We start from the raw sequence: 16,416 nt of genomic DNA, 5'->3' as shown, positions 1-16,416 counted from the left end.
CAGCAATGACATCCTTCAGGGCTTTTCCTGTGGCACCAACCTACCAGAATTGCCAATTACTTCACAATTCAGGAAATATGGACCCAAAATGGATACTAAAAAAATCGTAGTGATTACCCAAACTCACAAGGTTCACCCTAATTTATGGAAACCAAGGAGTGGCTTAGAGCTGATGAACAATGACCTTCCCAGCACCAACCCTGAAGAGGCTATGTCCTGCTTTGATTTGTCCAAGAATGATTCATCTCTCATATCTGCAACAGGAGGGATGATCTCCATTTTTGACATGACAACATTTAAGGTAAACCCAACACAAATAGTATTCTTGAAATTTTCTTTTCCCATCCAAAACTTCCCAAATCTTGTTTGTCAATATGCGTAGGTTCTGTTTGCAAATTTCTCATGATCTAACTCATTGTACTCATAAACATCTGTTGCGTAAAAATGCAGACAATGAAAAAAGTCATGCCACCGCCACCTGTGGCAACATGTCTTGCTTTTCACCCCTGAGATGACAGTATAGTTGCTATTGGCATGGACAATTCCACCATTGTAATATACAATCTCCACTCAGACGAGGTAGTTTGTTTGTTCTTGTAAAAAAAACAAATCATGCTCGATGTTGTGATGAAGCAAACCTGAAAAGTTTGTCATTGCCTTGATTTATATATTTTGCAGGTTACAAGGAAGCTTGAGGGTCACGCCAAAAGAATCACTAGCCTTTCCTTGAGGCCACTGACAAGTGAGAACATCATTTTTTTTAAGCTTCTTATAATCTATACATAAACAATCTCTTAAAAAATAACATGTTCTGCAAGTTTTTGGTTCATTCTTGACAGCAATTGTCACGCCAAGGCATTAGATATCCTCATGAAGGATCTCAAAATTTTTGGCGAAGGTAATGAGGAGCTGTTCAAAAAAATGCATCACATGTGTACGGGTTCAATCCAACAGGGATCATAAGACACCCTCTATATGCGGAGATATAATGTCCATGAGGAAGACTATGATGAAAGAACTGAGGCAAATCCAGTTTTCCGTGGCAAACTGAAGTATCCTAGCATCAAAAGTCATAGATTAAATAATCTCATTAACCAAAGGTAATGCTTCCTCCTAGTTTTTGTCTTCCTTTCTATTTTGTGATTGCATATGTTCATACATATTTAGTAAAAGATTTAGTCACTTTCCAGTTTTTGTAACTGGGAGAGAGACTGACTTGTGTGTTTAACTTGACAGCTTGAATTGGCAGCATAAACAGTGTAAAAACCCTCGTCCAAATCCAGTCATTAATACTCTTTTCGTTGATCATGTTTGTGAACCACAGGATACCAATTGAAAACAATTTGGAAGTAAGATATGTTCTGGTGACATAAATTTATTTTTCCTAAGTATTTGTCCTCATTAACCAATGATCCTGCTCAGTGTCTACACTTACTGATTTTTGTCCAAATCCAGTTATTGTTGAGAATTAAGCTGCATACTTAGCTTAAATCAACCTGCAGATGACAATCCTGCAGATTGGAAGTGAAGAGAATGAAGTATTTGCCTTTTTTAGAAATAGCCGTTAGTTTAAATTTGTAACAGCTAGCTTTATTTCTGTTTTTAGAAACCTTCACAGCTGTTATTCTTATCCCATTTAGATTGTACTGTGCCATCCGATCTTTCTCCAAGTGGAAAGATCGTAGCCTCCTATGGTCTGTATGGCTGGAGATGAGTCCATGCTCCCTAAAAAATAGGATCTGAATTTTGACTGAGAAGAGGAATATAGTCATGTCTCATGTAATTCCTCTGTGTTTTTTTATAGTGAAAATATACTGAACATTTCAAAATACTCTGCTTTCTATCCTTCTTTCTCTGCAGTTTCAGCTTTTGTTTTCAACCTAAAATATAAAGGTTGATACCGATTCAACAGTAATTGAAACCCTTTTCATTGATCATGTTTGTGAATGGCAGGACTGTTTGTCTTTGTCTCTATCGACTGGGAACAGTTTGCAAGTAACATATGTTCTGGTAAACTGAAATTCTTTTCTTGTTGGTCCCCATTAACCAATGCTTCCTGCTCATCAGCCACACTAACCTTCTGTATTATCCTTCACAGGCAACACCAAATTCAATTCCAACTTCTTCTGCTGAGCCAAAAATTTATCTGTAACACAAGATGCGCTCTCTCCGGGAGCAGTATCTCTCAATGCTGCAAAGAGCCCAGGTATTTTATTTTAGTTCTTCAAGTGATGTTGTTGGGTACTGGTACCCTCTAATTTATGCTTGAAGTGTGTCGTACGTCATTTTATACTTTGCATAGTTGTTATTATTAACTTTTGGTTACATTTTTGTGGCTACAGCTATAGTGGTTATTGACTATCCATGTTTGTCCAAAAAAATCTTGTTTCCGATTTCGGATGAGGTAATCTGAATCAAATTTATGTACAGAATTACATAATAGAACTTGTGTTTCTTGACCTTGGTTTCCTTTCATTCGTTTAGGTAAAATCAACTGTTACTGATCCTGGCCAAAGTCACATGTCCACAGTTGCCATACCCAATGGTTTGCCCACTACTGTTGCCCTGACACTAAATGAGGGCTCATCTCCAATGAGCACGGATTTTCATCCCATTTGGCAGACAATTCTTCTATGTTAAGTAATGAGAAACTATGTTCTTTTTCTTTTTCCCATCGTTATAAATTTCTTGTCTTTTTAGGATGATCGTGTGCTGTAACTTCTTTTGATAGTTCACTCATGAATCCTGCTAATGTGATTCTTCAGTTGGAACTTGTGTTGGAGACATAGGACCACCATGGGATGTTAGTTCCGGGGAATGCTTTTGAGAAATTTTAGAGTCTGGAATCTTGACACAGGCCCGATGGCCTTAAAGGTGCGTCTACTTCTGGATTATGCACTACTCTTTCGACCTTACTGATATGATCCGAAATTTGAACCAATATCAATTATTTCAGGAAGCTCTGGTCAAAGAGTCATATGTATTTGTTAAATATATCCGATGGAGTCCTGATGGCACTGGCGGATCCATAAATTTTTTAGCGGAGGTGCAATATTGACTAAGTAAGAAAAATGGTTTTTCGGAATAATCATTTTCTCAAGACAATTTTTGGCGGCTTTTATTCCTTACACATCAAATAAGAAAACTTGATTTTATGAGATTTTAGTATGAAATATATATTGACTTAATGAGCCATCATTTTTTGCCTAAATCGTATTTTGCACTAAAACCGAATTTTCATATTTTGATTTGGTAGGAATTTGATTTTCTAGTATTTTTATTTGAATCCAAATATGGGGTACTTCCTTATTTACATTATAAACTTAAGTAAATGAAGTAATATAAAAATAAATAAAAGTAAAAGGACAAAGATTTGAAGGTAATCTATACACTAGTTGAGCAAATGAGCAATTTGAAGCATCTACAATGATTTTTCTGGTAAGGGGAGATGCAGCTCCTTGTGCCTTACTAGATCTGCCAGTGCGGATGGTTCTATATTTGGTGAGAATGTTCTCATACTTAAATGGCATGTAGTTGCTGATTTTCATTTCTTGTAGTTCATATTCACTGCCGTCGTCTTCTTCATTGAACAGGGGTTACATGTGCAATTATATTCTTATAATGGAGGCAACAACATTTTTGTAAAAACAGTATAGCCGGGCGGCAATACCTGCCTTTTTTAATGTTTTTGAAAATAGTATAGCCGGGCGGAGATACTTTTTTTGACACGTGAGCGTCTAATAGAAGCGGGTCCTCTTTCTTTTACATGTATAAATAGTATAGCCGATCGGCTATACTTGGGTTTTTTGTAAAAATGGTATAGTCAGGCGGCTATACTCGCTTTTTAGTATAGCCAAATCCGTTATACTTATTTTGACCGGTGGCGCAAGGGGTCCACTTTTTCACATAGTATAGCCGCACGACTATACTCGGTTTTTTGGCTTTTGTTTTAAAAATAGTATGGTCGGTCGGCTGCACTCAGTTTTTCTTTTTAAGAAAATAAAAATACAAATTTATAAATAAACTCAATCCTAGACATGTATTTATAAAAAAACTCAAGCACTATTTAAACATAGAAACACACCCAAAATCAACCCCAAAGTCAACTTTTTGGGTGTGTTTATAAATGGGTTTTGAGTGTGTGTAATGATGGGTTTTGGGTGTGTTTATAAAGTGTTTTGGGTGTTGGGTTTTTTTATAATTTCAACCTCCATTTTGGGTGTTTTAGTGAAACTCCCAAATAAAAAACCTCTCCCAACGAACTATCGTCGGCAGAGATCTATGCCGGCAAAGTTTTGCCAAATTAGACATCTCCTGACGAAAGTTACTTCTACCAATGAAGTTTTGTCTGGAAATGTCTAATATGGCAAATTTCACCGGGATAGAAATTTGCCGACGAACTTTCATTGGAACAGATTTTTAAAAATTTAAATAAATATAAACTTAGTATGTTTAGGTTAATTAATTTTTTAAAATTTTATTTTTATTAATAAATATTATCTTTGTCTTATTTTATTTATTATTTCTTTAGTGAATAATTAGTATTAAATATTTTAATTAACTTGATGAGTTATATTACTCAATAAATAGTAATTCAATTTTTCAATTTTTAGAGTATAGTTGCATGACTATATTGTTTAAATATATTTCCACATTGCATCAACAATAAAAATAAGGATTTTTATGTAGGCTTATCTTTTGAGGTGCCCTTTTTGGTAAAAATTCTACATAGAAAATCCACACTCCTATAAAGGTATTTACAAATAAAGCATTAAGATGGTTTAGTAAGTGTGGTTAACATTGGAAAGTTGGGCTAATGGGCTGGGCTGTAGGCTCGACTTTGATTAATAATAATTATATCAATCAAAGACTAGGGCCTTGTGCCTTGGGGCTCTTGGGATCTGGATAAATTTATTTAAGACACCCAAACGAAAATAAGTAATTTAATGGGATCCTTTTTTTCTTTTAAATATTTTCCCCGATTATCGATAAGAGTAGTTTAAGACACCCAGAGTAATTACCTGAACAAAGAATTTAGCACTTTTACGTTTAATAGTGTACATGTATGCATGTATTTTTCATGTTTAATACACGTATTTTTAACAAAAGTTTCCATAAGACACATAGAATTAACGTATTATACAAATAATTCTCACCTATTATTGAATAAAAATAATATATATTAAAATATTGTATAGAGAATAACTTATAAGTTGTAAAGTGGTACCTTTTTTAATAAAAAGAAATTATTTTTCTGATTTTGTTTTTTCAAACATAGTATAGCCGGCCGGCTGTACTCACTTTTTTTTACCAAATTTTTAAAAAATAGTATAGCCGGCGGCTATACTTATTTTGACACGTGGGCACCTAATCGCAGGGGTTCTTTTCTTATGATATAGTATAGCCGCACGGCTATACTCGGTTTTAATTTTTTTTCAAAAAACGTATAGCCAAGCGGCGATACTCGCTTTTTAAAATAGTATAGCCGTGCGGCTATACGTATTTCGTGGGCTAAAAGGGCTATTATCGGTTGCTCTTGTTTTTTGTTTTAAAAATAGTATAGCCGGTCGGCTGTACAGGGCTGCTTTTTTGCTAATATTTTATGCGTCATTCATTTGTTAAAACGGAGGACCCTGTTCATGTGCAACATTTACTTGTAAATGGTTGTGGTGGGGATTTTGTACATCCCACCCACACCTTTAGTAATTTTAAGAAATTTTATGGAGCTTCTAATGAGAGCAAAGCTGCTTATCCTTCATTTGAAGATTCAAGCAGGGCAAGTTTCGGTTTTGAAGTTTTGTAATTTCATTGTCTGTCAGGGTGTCTATAGAAAGTTCACTTCTTTATTTATTTCCTCTCAACTCTTGGTTCTGCTACAGATACATGCTGGGGCAGTCTTATGTATCTGTGGTATTGCTAATTGTAGCAATTGTGTTGGTCCCCGAAGAAACGATTGATGATTAATTGGAGTTCTTCATGTGTCTGCACACCTGGCTGCAGCACTGATTCTTATGTTACGTACTGTTGGAACTGGGTGTTGAGATGTGTATCCAGCATAAACTGCTGGGAACTTCAGGTCAGCTTTAAGTCTCTTGTTTACCATTTTCAAGACCTAGATGAACAGAGAAGAAGCACACCTTTCTCATCCTGTATACTAATGTGATTTATGATCTTGGCAGTTATTCTGTCCTTGCCTGTTATATTTGTTCATCTATTATTTTAAATTTCAGATAATTCAATCATTTTTGTTTCTGTTGAGAATTGCCTAAAAAGATAGCCATATGACATTGGGATACAATGGACTTTTGGCCTTCATCCAGCATGCATCAAGTATTTCATCTCTGCATTTGATGTTCCAGAGGTATGGATAGCTGTTTTTTCTCTTCTTTGTTGCATTCTGACGATGAAGAAATCTTATCAGGTTATGGCTGTCACCCGAAACATATATGCAAGAATGGGATGGAATCACTATCTAGAGCGGGTGCCATAATCTATTATGCTTCTGTCTTCCTTTATTTCTGGGTGTTCTCAACTCCTGTAGTTTCTTTAGTATTTGGAAGTTACTTATTTATCTGCATTAACTGGCTTCGCATACACTTTGATGAAGCCTTCTCCTCCCTCCGAATTGCTAATTACAAGTCATTCACCCTATTCCACATCAAAAGTGACGGCCGGTGATCTTGAAGTCCACACTCTTGCAGTTGATAATGTAAGAATGTGATGCGTGTTCAATTTCAAGTGCCGTATTTGGGACTTTTAAGAGTTTAAAACTGATTAAAACATGCAGGTCCCGAAAGAGTGGAAGCTAGATCCTGAATGGGATGGGGAGCCAAGACAGCCACAACAAATGAGCCACCTTAGAAAGTTTCCTAACAAGTGGAGTGCAGCTGCCGCTCAACTGGATCCGTTAAACACCGTTAAAATTGTTGATCACTTTGTTATTCGACAAACAGATAAAACTGTTAATGGAGCAAGTGATGGATCAGTAATTAGCTGATCTGGGCTTGTGTTCTATCTGTAACATTATTGTAGTTCCCTTCGCTTAGATAGCAATGAAAGGAAAAAAAAAAAAAGGTATAGCCGTACGGCTATACGCTTTAAATATATTATTTAAGGAGGGCAGCCGGCCGATATAGCCTAGCGACCATACTTTTTAAATATATTATTTAAAGAGTCTAGCCGTTCGGCTATACAATTTATAAAATAAAATAAGAAGTACCCGCCTAGCCCGCCTAGGCGGCCGATTTTTCGTAAACTTGAATGGCGTTTTTGTTCTTCAGATTTCTTTGATCCAAAGCATCGACCTCAGACAGATAAGGACTTGAAACCACATGATGACTACTTGGATCAATATTATTATTATTATTTCTCTGATCTTGTTCCCCAATTTTGAATCCTTGTCTTCCTCAGTGAACACAAAACCCAAATCCATAAAACCCTTGACCTCATCAGACAGATAAGCTCTTGCTGGGCCCTACTCTTCTTCTACTTCTGTTTCTTTCACCATGAACGTGGACCCTTTTTGTCTGAGCTGCTGGTACTTGTTCTTGTTTCACACTTTGTTTGGAGAACTCTATGACTTGTTTACCAGAGAAAACTGTTTGGAATTTCGGTGTGGTGCTCATGAGGATTGAGTGTGGGGAGAGAGAATCAGAAGGGAAGAGGCTCCCTTTGGTGTATAAAGATTGGTCTTCACTTCGAGACCTTGGCAAGCATGAAAGGCTGGGGAAATTTGGTACTTATTGTTGGGTTGCTTCTTGGGCTGATTGGTCCACTTGGAGACTTGGGTTTGTTGCTTCTTAGGGTTTTGAAGGGGATTTCTTGCTCAAAATTCCATGTTCAAACCAGTATGAATCAAAGAGGCTGAGAAGCACTTCTTCTTCTTCTTCTTCTTCTTCTGCAGCCGTTTTTTTTTTAATGGGTATAGCCGCTTGGTTATACGTTTAAATATATTATTGAAGGCATACCGCCCCGCGCCTACACCTTTTAAATATATTATTTAACGGGTATATCCATGCGGCCATACTGTTTAAATATATTATTTCAAAAGTTTAGTCGTTCGGCTATACTATTTATATATAAAAATAAAAAGGACCCGCCTAGCCCGCCTAGGCGGCCCATTTTTGGAAAACTTGAATGGCGTTTCTTTTTTTTGCAGATTTCTTTTTTCCTGGTGGGTCTGGCATCTCTGCAAATACATCAAGCTAGGGTTTATCAACAACGTAAAGGCGTCTCTGAAAATCAGTATTTTCCATTTTCTGTTTTGGTTTATGTTATGTTTGGTTGCTAGGAAGCTGATGATGAACAAATATTCTCTTACTTAAATATTCAGTTTCACGTTTCTTTTGTTGTATTCATTAGTTTGGTTACAAACTGAGTTGGTCTGGTTAACTGACCCAAAAGGAGTATGCTGCTTTCTGGGGCTCCAGTTGTTGAGTCATCTCTTCTTCTGAATTTTTTCTTTTTAAATTTCAGATTCAGTTCAGGTTTACCGTATATTTTGGTTTTAATTTATGTTTCAATTACTGGGCATATGAAGTCTCATCTGATCCTGAGTTTGAAATGACCTTGGGATGCTTTGGATCAAAGAAATCTGAAGAGAAAAAACCCCATTCAAGTTTTCCAAAAATCGGCCGCCTAGGCGGGTCCTTTTTATTTTATTTTGTATAGCCGCGCGGCTATACCTATTTTGCACTCCTTTAATAATATATTTAAAGAGTATAGCCAAACGGCTATACCCATAAAAAAAAAAATTTAAGAGGACCTAAGGCCAATGACATCCTTCAGGGCTTTTCCTGTGACCCAAAATGGATTCTAAAAAATTTGTAGTGATTACCCAAAATTCACTTCGAATACTCTCAAAAATTGTAGTGATTACCCAAACTCACAAGGTTCACCCTAACATATGGAAACCAAGGAGTGGCTTAGGGCCAGTTTGGCATTCTGTCTTGTGAAAATAATCACAGATTTGCTGTGAGAGAAATCAGCTGTGAAAGAAAGCGTTTGACGTTTGGTAAAATTTTTGTTAAAAGTGTTGTTGGTATTGATTTTACGCAAAATCAGAAAATGATTGCTGCATAATCATTAAACCCAACACCTCTTTGAAATGATTCCTGCATAATCAGAAAATGAAAGCACCTCATTAGCTGCTTTCCCTTATAGCTTTCTCTCACAGCAATTTTTAATAATAAGTGATTTTTTCGCAGTTTACCAAACAGGTTGGGCTTCTCAAAATTTTTTAAAAATCACTTATCACCCCAAATAAGCAATGCCAAAGGCACTTAGAGTGATGAACAATGACCTTCCCAGCACCAACAAGAGGCTATGTCCTGCTTTGATTTGTCCAAGAATGATTTATATCTCATATCAGCAACAGGAGGGATGATCTCCATTTTTGACATGACAACATTTAAGGTGAACCCAACACAAACAGTATTCTTGAAATTTTCTTTTCCATCCAAAACTCCCAAATCTTGTTTGTCAATATCGTAGGTTCTGTTTGCAAATTTCTCATGATCTAACCCATTGTACTCATAAAATCTGTTTGCGTAAAAAAGCGACGATGAAAAAGTCATGCCACCGCCACTGCGGCAACATGTCTTGCTTTTCACCCCCGAGATAATGATATAGTTGCTATTGGCATGGATAATTCCACCATTGTATTATACAATCTCCACTCAGACGAGGTAGTTTGTTTGTTCTTGTGAAAAAAACAAATCATGCTCGATGTTGTGATAAGCTAACCGAAAAGTTTGTCAATGCCTCGATTTATATATTTTGCAGGTTACAAGGAAGCTTGAGGGTCACGCCAAAAGAGTCACTAGCCTTTCCTTCTCGAACACTCTGAATGTACTAGTTTCTACTGGTGCTGATGCATATTGGAAACTACAATTACTTTCAGACATGGCTCATACTCTAATGTGACTTCTGTTATTTAACGATGTCATTTTGACCCTGCAGATTTTTGTGTGGGGTGCTGCTGCTGGGTGGGAAAAACAGAGAAGCAAACTGAAAGGGATGAAATAATGATCAAAACCAATATTCTAGATGCAGTGAATGTTGGATATTTATCCATTATTGTTATTTGATTTATTTAGTTAATTTGCTTATGCTAATAATCCCTATTTGTCAGGAAACATGGTTAGTGTTTGACCTAATCTTTAGGAGAATCCCAATAGTCTAGGGTTGTTAGACGTGGGATATTTTGTTGCTTATTTTTCTGATTACTTGTTTCTTGTATGGCTATTTATGCCAGTCTTTGGAGTCAATGAAAGGTGAACATTCTCTCATACTTTTCCACTCTTTAGCTTTCGAATTTCTAGTTCTTAACAGTTAACTGGAGCTGGAGTCAAACTTATGAGCAATGAAAAAGAACCATTTTGCAGTCCAGGTAAACTAAGTTTAATTTTTCAAAAAATGACCCTCACAATTTTTCCTATCAACCTGATTTGATGTCTCCAATATGTCAATATGAAACAGAAATAACAATCGCTACTCGACGAAGATCTATTTCCAGATCAGAAAGGAAAATTTCCTTGAGGCCATTGACAAGTGAGAACATCATTTTTTTTTTAAAGCTTCTTATAATCTATGCATAAACAATATCTTCAAAAATACCATGTTCTGCATGTTTTTGGTTCATTCTTGACAGCAATTGTCGCACCAAGGTGTTAGATATCCTCATGAAGGATCTCAAAGTTTTTGCCGAAGGTAATGAGGAGCTTTTCAAAGAAATGCATCACATGTGTATGGGTTCAATCCAACAAGGATCATAAGGCAATCTCTATATATGGAGATATAATGTCTATGAGGAAGACTATGATGAAAGAACTTAGGCAAATAATTGAGGCAAATCCAGTTTTCCGTGGCAAACTGAAGTATCCTAGCATCAAAAGTCGTAGATTACATAATCTCATTAACCAAAGATAATGCTTCCTCCTAGTTTTGGTATTCCTTTCTATTTTGTGATTGCATATGTTTATACATATGCGTGTGTGCGTTTGTGAGAGAGAGAGAGAGAGAGTACTTGTTATTCTCATATTTAGTAAAAGATTTAGTCACTTTCTGGTTTTTGTAATTGGGAGAGAGACTGACTTGTGTGTTTAACTTGACAGCTTGAATTGGCAGCATAAACAATGTAAAGACCCTCGTCCAAATCCAGTCATTAAGACTCTTTTCCTTGATCATGTTTGTGAACCACGGGAAAATGTTCCTTTGCTTCTACCAATTGAAAACAATTTGGAAGTAAGATATGTTCTGGTGACATAAAATTTATTTTTCCTAAGTATTTGTCCTCATTAACCAATGATCCTACTCGGTGTCTATACTTACTGATTTTTGTCCAAATCCAGTTATTAAAACCCTTTTCATTGATCATGTTTGTGAATGGCATGACTGTTTTGACAATTTAAAGTCTTTCTGAAAAAGTGTATATCTATTCATCAAGAATTTCCCATTATATGGACAGAATACAAGTTAATTAGGAAAGAACACAGGCTGATCTTTAGCCCCTAAAATCAGCTAACCTGCCATATATACATTTATCTAATTATAGCCTATAGCTAGTATATCCTAATTAAGGAAAGAATCTGCTGGTATTTAAATCTGTAAATCTGTATAATCGGCTGTCAATCTGCTGGCATTAATCATGTAGTTATTTCCTTTGACATCACCCCTCAAATTGATGCTTTGGTGAATCGAGAAGCATCAATTTGCCAATGAGGAAATGATGGCGCTGACATGGCATGGATTTGGTGAAGATATCGGCAATCTGTAGAGTAGTGGAGACATGTGGAAGGGTGATAACCTGATGATCATAGGCTTCTCGGATTAAGTGACAGTCTACCTCAATGTGCTTGGTGCGTTCGTGATAGACGGGGTTGGCTGCAATTTGGATGGCACTTGTGTTGTCAGCATGCAGTGGAGTAGGATGAAGTGGACTGAACCCAAGCTCGTGAGGAGACCACTCACCAAATGATCTCGAGCACGCAGCAAACATGGCGCGATACTCTGCCTCGATGGATGATTTAGAGACGTGGTCTTGCTTCTTGCGTTTCCAAAAGATAAGGGCATCACCAAGAAACATACACCAGCGTAGTAGACCTCCGGTGTTTGGGCAACCGCCCAATCAGCCACTATAGGCTTGGAGCTGAAGGGAAGAACCTATAGGGAAGAACAAGCCACGACTAGGTGTGCCAAGAATATAGCGAATGATGCGGCGAATGGTAGAGAGATGGTGATGCCTTGGGGCTTGCATGAACTTGCGGTGTGAGCGCATAAGAGATGTCAGGTCGGGTGATGGTTAGATAGATAAGACTACCAACCAGCTTCCGATAGGTAGTAGGATCCTCAAGAAGCTCCCCATCATCACGTCGATATTTCACATTAAGTTCCATGGGGGTGTCAACTGAAGTAGTGTTGGTAAGGCTAACTGAACCAGATCTTGGTGTACTTGTCTGATGCAAGAAGAGACCATGAGGTTGATGATGGACCTCTAAACCCAAGAAATAAGTGAGCTGACCAAGATCTTTCATGTGGAAAGTAGAATGCAACAAAGTCTGAACTGCAGAGATTGCCTTCAAGTCAGAGTCGGTGATGACGATATCATCCACATAAACAAGGAGGACAATGATACCCATGAATGTCCATTGTAGAAAAAGAGAGGAGTCATACTGACTGAGTGAAAGAAAAACCAAGCAAAGTGGAGCGAAACTTTTCAAACCATACTCGGGGGCCTGCTTCAAACCATCCAAAGAACGTTTCAGGTTTGCAAACATCATTAGGTGAGGAAGTAGGCATACCAGAGGGAAGTTTCAAGTAAACTTCTTCCTTGAGATCACCGTGGAGGAATGCGTTCTTGACATCCATTTGATGTAAGGGCCATGATTGGGATGCAGCTAGGGCGAGTATGGTGCGGACAGTGGTCATTTTGGTGACTGGTGCGAAGGTTTCATCATAGTCGAGACCATATTCTTGTTTGTTGCCAAGTGCCACTAACCGAGCCTTATAACGGTCTATGGACCCATCAGAACGAAGCTTGACAGAAAATACGAACTTACTGCCAAGGGTTTCACGGAGGAGGACATGGAACAACGTCGAGTTTGGTTTTCCTCAAGTCTGAAGCTCGGTTTAAACGACTTTTTGCCAACACTCATGCTTCATGGCCTGTGTATAAGACGAAGGAAGAGAAATAGAAGACAATGTGGCAGTAAAGGATGAAAGAGGAGAGGAACCAAACCTATCCGTGGTCTCGAACCCAGTACTTTGTCCGAGAGGGAGGTGCATTCTTTGGAGCAGGAATAGCGATCGGGAAGGAGCCAGGGGCTGGGAGGTCTTTGGAGGCAGTGGGAAGTGGAGGAGGAGCGTCGTTGATACACTAAGAGAGGCTTAGAAGGGACTGGTGTTGGAGAAGAGGTATTAAAACAGGAGTTGCATAAGAGTTAGTAAACATTGGCAAAACAGAAAATGAAGGAGAAACGGGGTCCTGATGCGTGGGAAAAAAATACTGATTTTCTAGAAAGATTACATTTATAGAAACTAGAATCCGTTGCAAAGTTGGATCATAGCAAAGAAAACCTTTCTGGTGGACTGAATATCCTAGGAAAGCACACTGAATCAATTGAGCTGTGAGTTTTGTGCGTTCATATGCAGGAAGATGAACATAATAGACACAACCAAAGGTACAAAGGTTGGAATAAGATGGAGGGCAACCAAATAACTTGGTGAAAGGAGAGTTGTGGTGCAATGTGGGAAAAGGCAACCTGTTGATGAGATGGACAGCAGTGGAGAGAGCTTCACACCAAAAACGAGAGGGCGTAGATGACTCTAACAGGAGAGTGCGAACAACATCAAGAAGGTGACGGTTCTTCCTTTCAGCCACCCCATTTTGTTGAGGTGTTGAAGGGCAAGACCGTTGAGAGATGATGTCGTGAGTCTGTAGGAAGTCCTGAAACAAATGAGACATATACTCACCCCCATTGTCAGAACGAAGGATTTTGATATGGGCCAAAAATTGGGTCTGAATATATGCATGAAAAATCTTAAAAACAGAAAAGACTTCATCTTTAGAATGTAGAAAATATATCCATGTGAAACGGCTATAGTCGTCAATAAAAGTGACAAAGTATTTGTAATTAGCATGAGAAGTGACTGGTGCCATACCCCACACATCACTATGTATCAAATCAAATTGTTGGACTACATGTGGTGTGTGAATAGGAAATGGGAGAGTCTTACTTTTGCCAAGTTTGCAAGAATTGCAATCAAATTGAACAGCACTAAGAGATGGTGATTCTTTATTTCCAAGAAAACCAGATTTCAGTAAATCATGAAGTACATTAGAGTTTGGATGTCCGAGACGTTTATGCCATGCTCGGTAATCAACATGAGCAGAATTACAAGAGACAAAGGGTAAAAAGGAAGACAAAGGAAATTGAAGAGGAAAAAGACGTCCCACTTTAGGCCCCCTCACGATCATCCTCCCTGACTATTGATCCTGCACAACACAACCAGATTTAGATAATTCCACTTTGCAATCATTATCAACCAACTGACCGATAGACACAAGATTGGTGGTAAGACCAGGAGATACAAAGACATCAGTGAGAGAGGAAGAATGGACTTTTGGCCTATGACATTGGGATACAATGGACTTTTGGCCTTCATCCAGCATGCATCAAGTATTTCATCTCTGCATTTGATGTTCCAGAGGTATGGATAGCTGTTTTTTCTCTTCTTTGTTGCATTCTGACGATGAAGAAATCTTATCAGGTTATGGCTGTCACCCGAAACATATATGCAAGAATGGGATGGAATCACTATCTAGAGCGGGTGCCATAATCTATTATGCTTCATCTTCCTTTATTTAGGTGTTCTCAACTCCTGTAGTTTCTTTAGTATTTGGAAGTTACTTATTTATCTGCATTAATCAAGCCAGCATACACTTTGATGAAGCCTTCTCCTCCTCCAATTGCTAATTACAAGTCATTCACCCTATTCCACATCAAAAGTGACGGCGGTGATCTTGAAGTCCACACTCTTGCGATTGATAATGTAAGAATGTGATCGTGTTCAATTTCAAGTGCCGTATTTGGGACTTTAAGAGTTTAAAAGTAATTAAAACATGCAGTCCCGAAAGAGTGGAAGCTAGACCACTGAATGGGATAGGGAGCCAAGACAGCCACAACAAATGAGCCACCTTAGAAAGTTTCCTAACAAGTGGAGTCACATTGCCGCTCATTGGATCCGTTAAATACTTAGAATTGTTGATCACTTTGTCATTCGACAAACAGATAAAACTGTTAATGGAGCAAGTGATGGATCAGTAATTAGCTGATCTGGGCTTGTGTTCTATCTGTAACATTATTGTAGTTCCCTTCGCTTAGATAGCAATGAAAGGAAAAAAAAGGGTATAGCCGTGCTATCGCTTGAAATATATTATTTAAAGGAGGACAGCCGTGCCGCTGTACGGTTTAATTATAGTACAGCCGAGCGGCTATACCTTTCAAATATATTATTGAAGGAGTATAGCCTAGCGACCATACTTTTTAAATATATTATTTAAAGAGTATAGCCGCGCGGCTATACAATTTATAAAAATAAAATAAAAAGTACCCGCCTAGCCCGCCTAGGAGGCCCATTTTTGGAAAACTTGAATGGCGTTTATTTTTCTTCAGATTTCTTTGATCCAAAGCATCGGCCTCAGACAGATAAGGACTTGAAACCACGTGATGACTACTTGGATCAATATTATTATTATTATTATTATTTCTCTGATCCTCTTCATCTCTATCTTGTTCCCCAATACTTCCAAGCCTTTGCAAACCAGGAATTATGGAAACAAATTTTGAATTCTTGTCTTCCTCAGTGAACACAAAACTCAAATCCATAAAACCTTTGAGCTCATCAAACTCCAGGTCAGACAAGCTCTTGCTGGGCCCTACTCTTCTTCTACTTCTGTTTCTTTCACCATGACCATGGACCATTTTTGTCTGAGCTGCTGGTACTTGTTCTTGTTTCACACTTTGTTTGGAGAACTCTATGACTTGTTTACCAGAGAAAACTGTTTGGAATTTTGGTGTGGTGCTCATGAGGATTGAGTGTGGGGAGAGAGAATCAGAAGAGAAGAGGCTCCCTTTGGTGTTTAAAGATTGGTCATCACTTAGAGACTGTTAAAAAATAATGCACACTTGTACTAGAATAATATAGAAAAGTCTAGAAAAATTGAGAAAAGATGACAAGTCAAATTTGAGCTCTACACTAGAAACATCTTATTAATTATATAATGTATTGTAACTAGACTATTCTAGGCTCATGTTATAACTAGTGGCTGAAATTACTTAGACAAAGTCGGTTATTGTGCAAACCGATTTAACTAAGCAAAAAGCCAACTTAGATAGTCGGTTCAGCAACTCTATA

General features: G+C 37.8%; 1 protein-coding gene, 1 long non-coding RNA gene and 1 pseudogene across 2 annotated transcripts; 1 reads left to right on the top strand and 2 right to left on the bottom strand.

Moving 5' to 3' along the window:
* The first annotated feature begins 1,829 nt into the window (after positions 1–1,829).
* LOC107882032 (uncharacterized) lies at positions 1,830–3,678 on the top strand. Its single transcript, XR_016124274.1, has 6 exons — positions 1,830–2,010; positions 2,099–2,206; positions 2,343–2,404; positions 2,485–2,640; positions 2,766–2,874; positions 2,957–3,678. It is a non-coding gene; the product is annotated as an uncharacterized LOC107882032 (long non-coding RNA).
* Positions 3,679–7,232: 3,554 nt separating this feature from the next.
* LOC148920037 (uncharacterized) lies at positions 7,233–9,575 on the bottom strand (annotated as a pseudogene).
* Positions 9,576–12,666: 3,091 nt separating this feature from the next.
* LOC148920036 (uncharacterized) lies at positions 12,667–16,267 on the bottom strand. Its single transcript, XM_089044523.1, has 3 exons — positions 16,259–16,267; positions 15,650–16,166; positions 12,667–13,013 (listed from the first exon to the last, which is right to left on the bottom strand). The coding sequence occupies exons 1-3, from the start codon at positions 16,265–16,267 to the stop codon at positions 12,667–12,669; spliced, it is 873 nt and encodes a 290-aa protein (XP_088900649.1).
* Between the last annotated feature and the right edge of the window lie 149 nt (positions 16,268–16,416).

Source organism: Prunus mume, linkage group LG2 (genome assembly GCF_029339155.1).
Source record: "Prunus mume cultivar Tortuosa linkage group LG2, ASM2933915v1, whole genome shotgun sequence".
NCBI lineage: Eukaryota > Viridiplantae > Streptophyta > Magnoliopsida > Rosales > Rosaceae > Prunus > Prunus mume.
Note: the sequence above shows the minus strand (reverse complement) of the source record. Positions and strands in the feature narration are given on the sequence as shown.

Excerpts from the sequence above, each read along its gene's own strand:
- LOC148920036 (XM_089044523.1), bottom strand. Across the intron at positions 13,014-15,649 it reads GAAAAATAAACGCCATTCAA|ACCGTTATAAGGCTCGGTTA; the intron begins GTTTTCCAAAAA and ends ATGGGTCCATAG.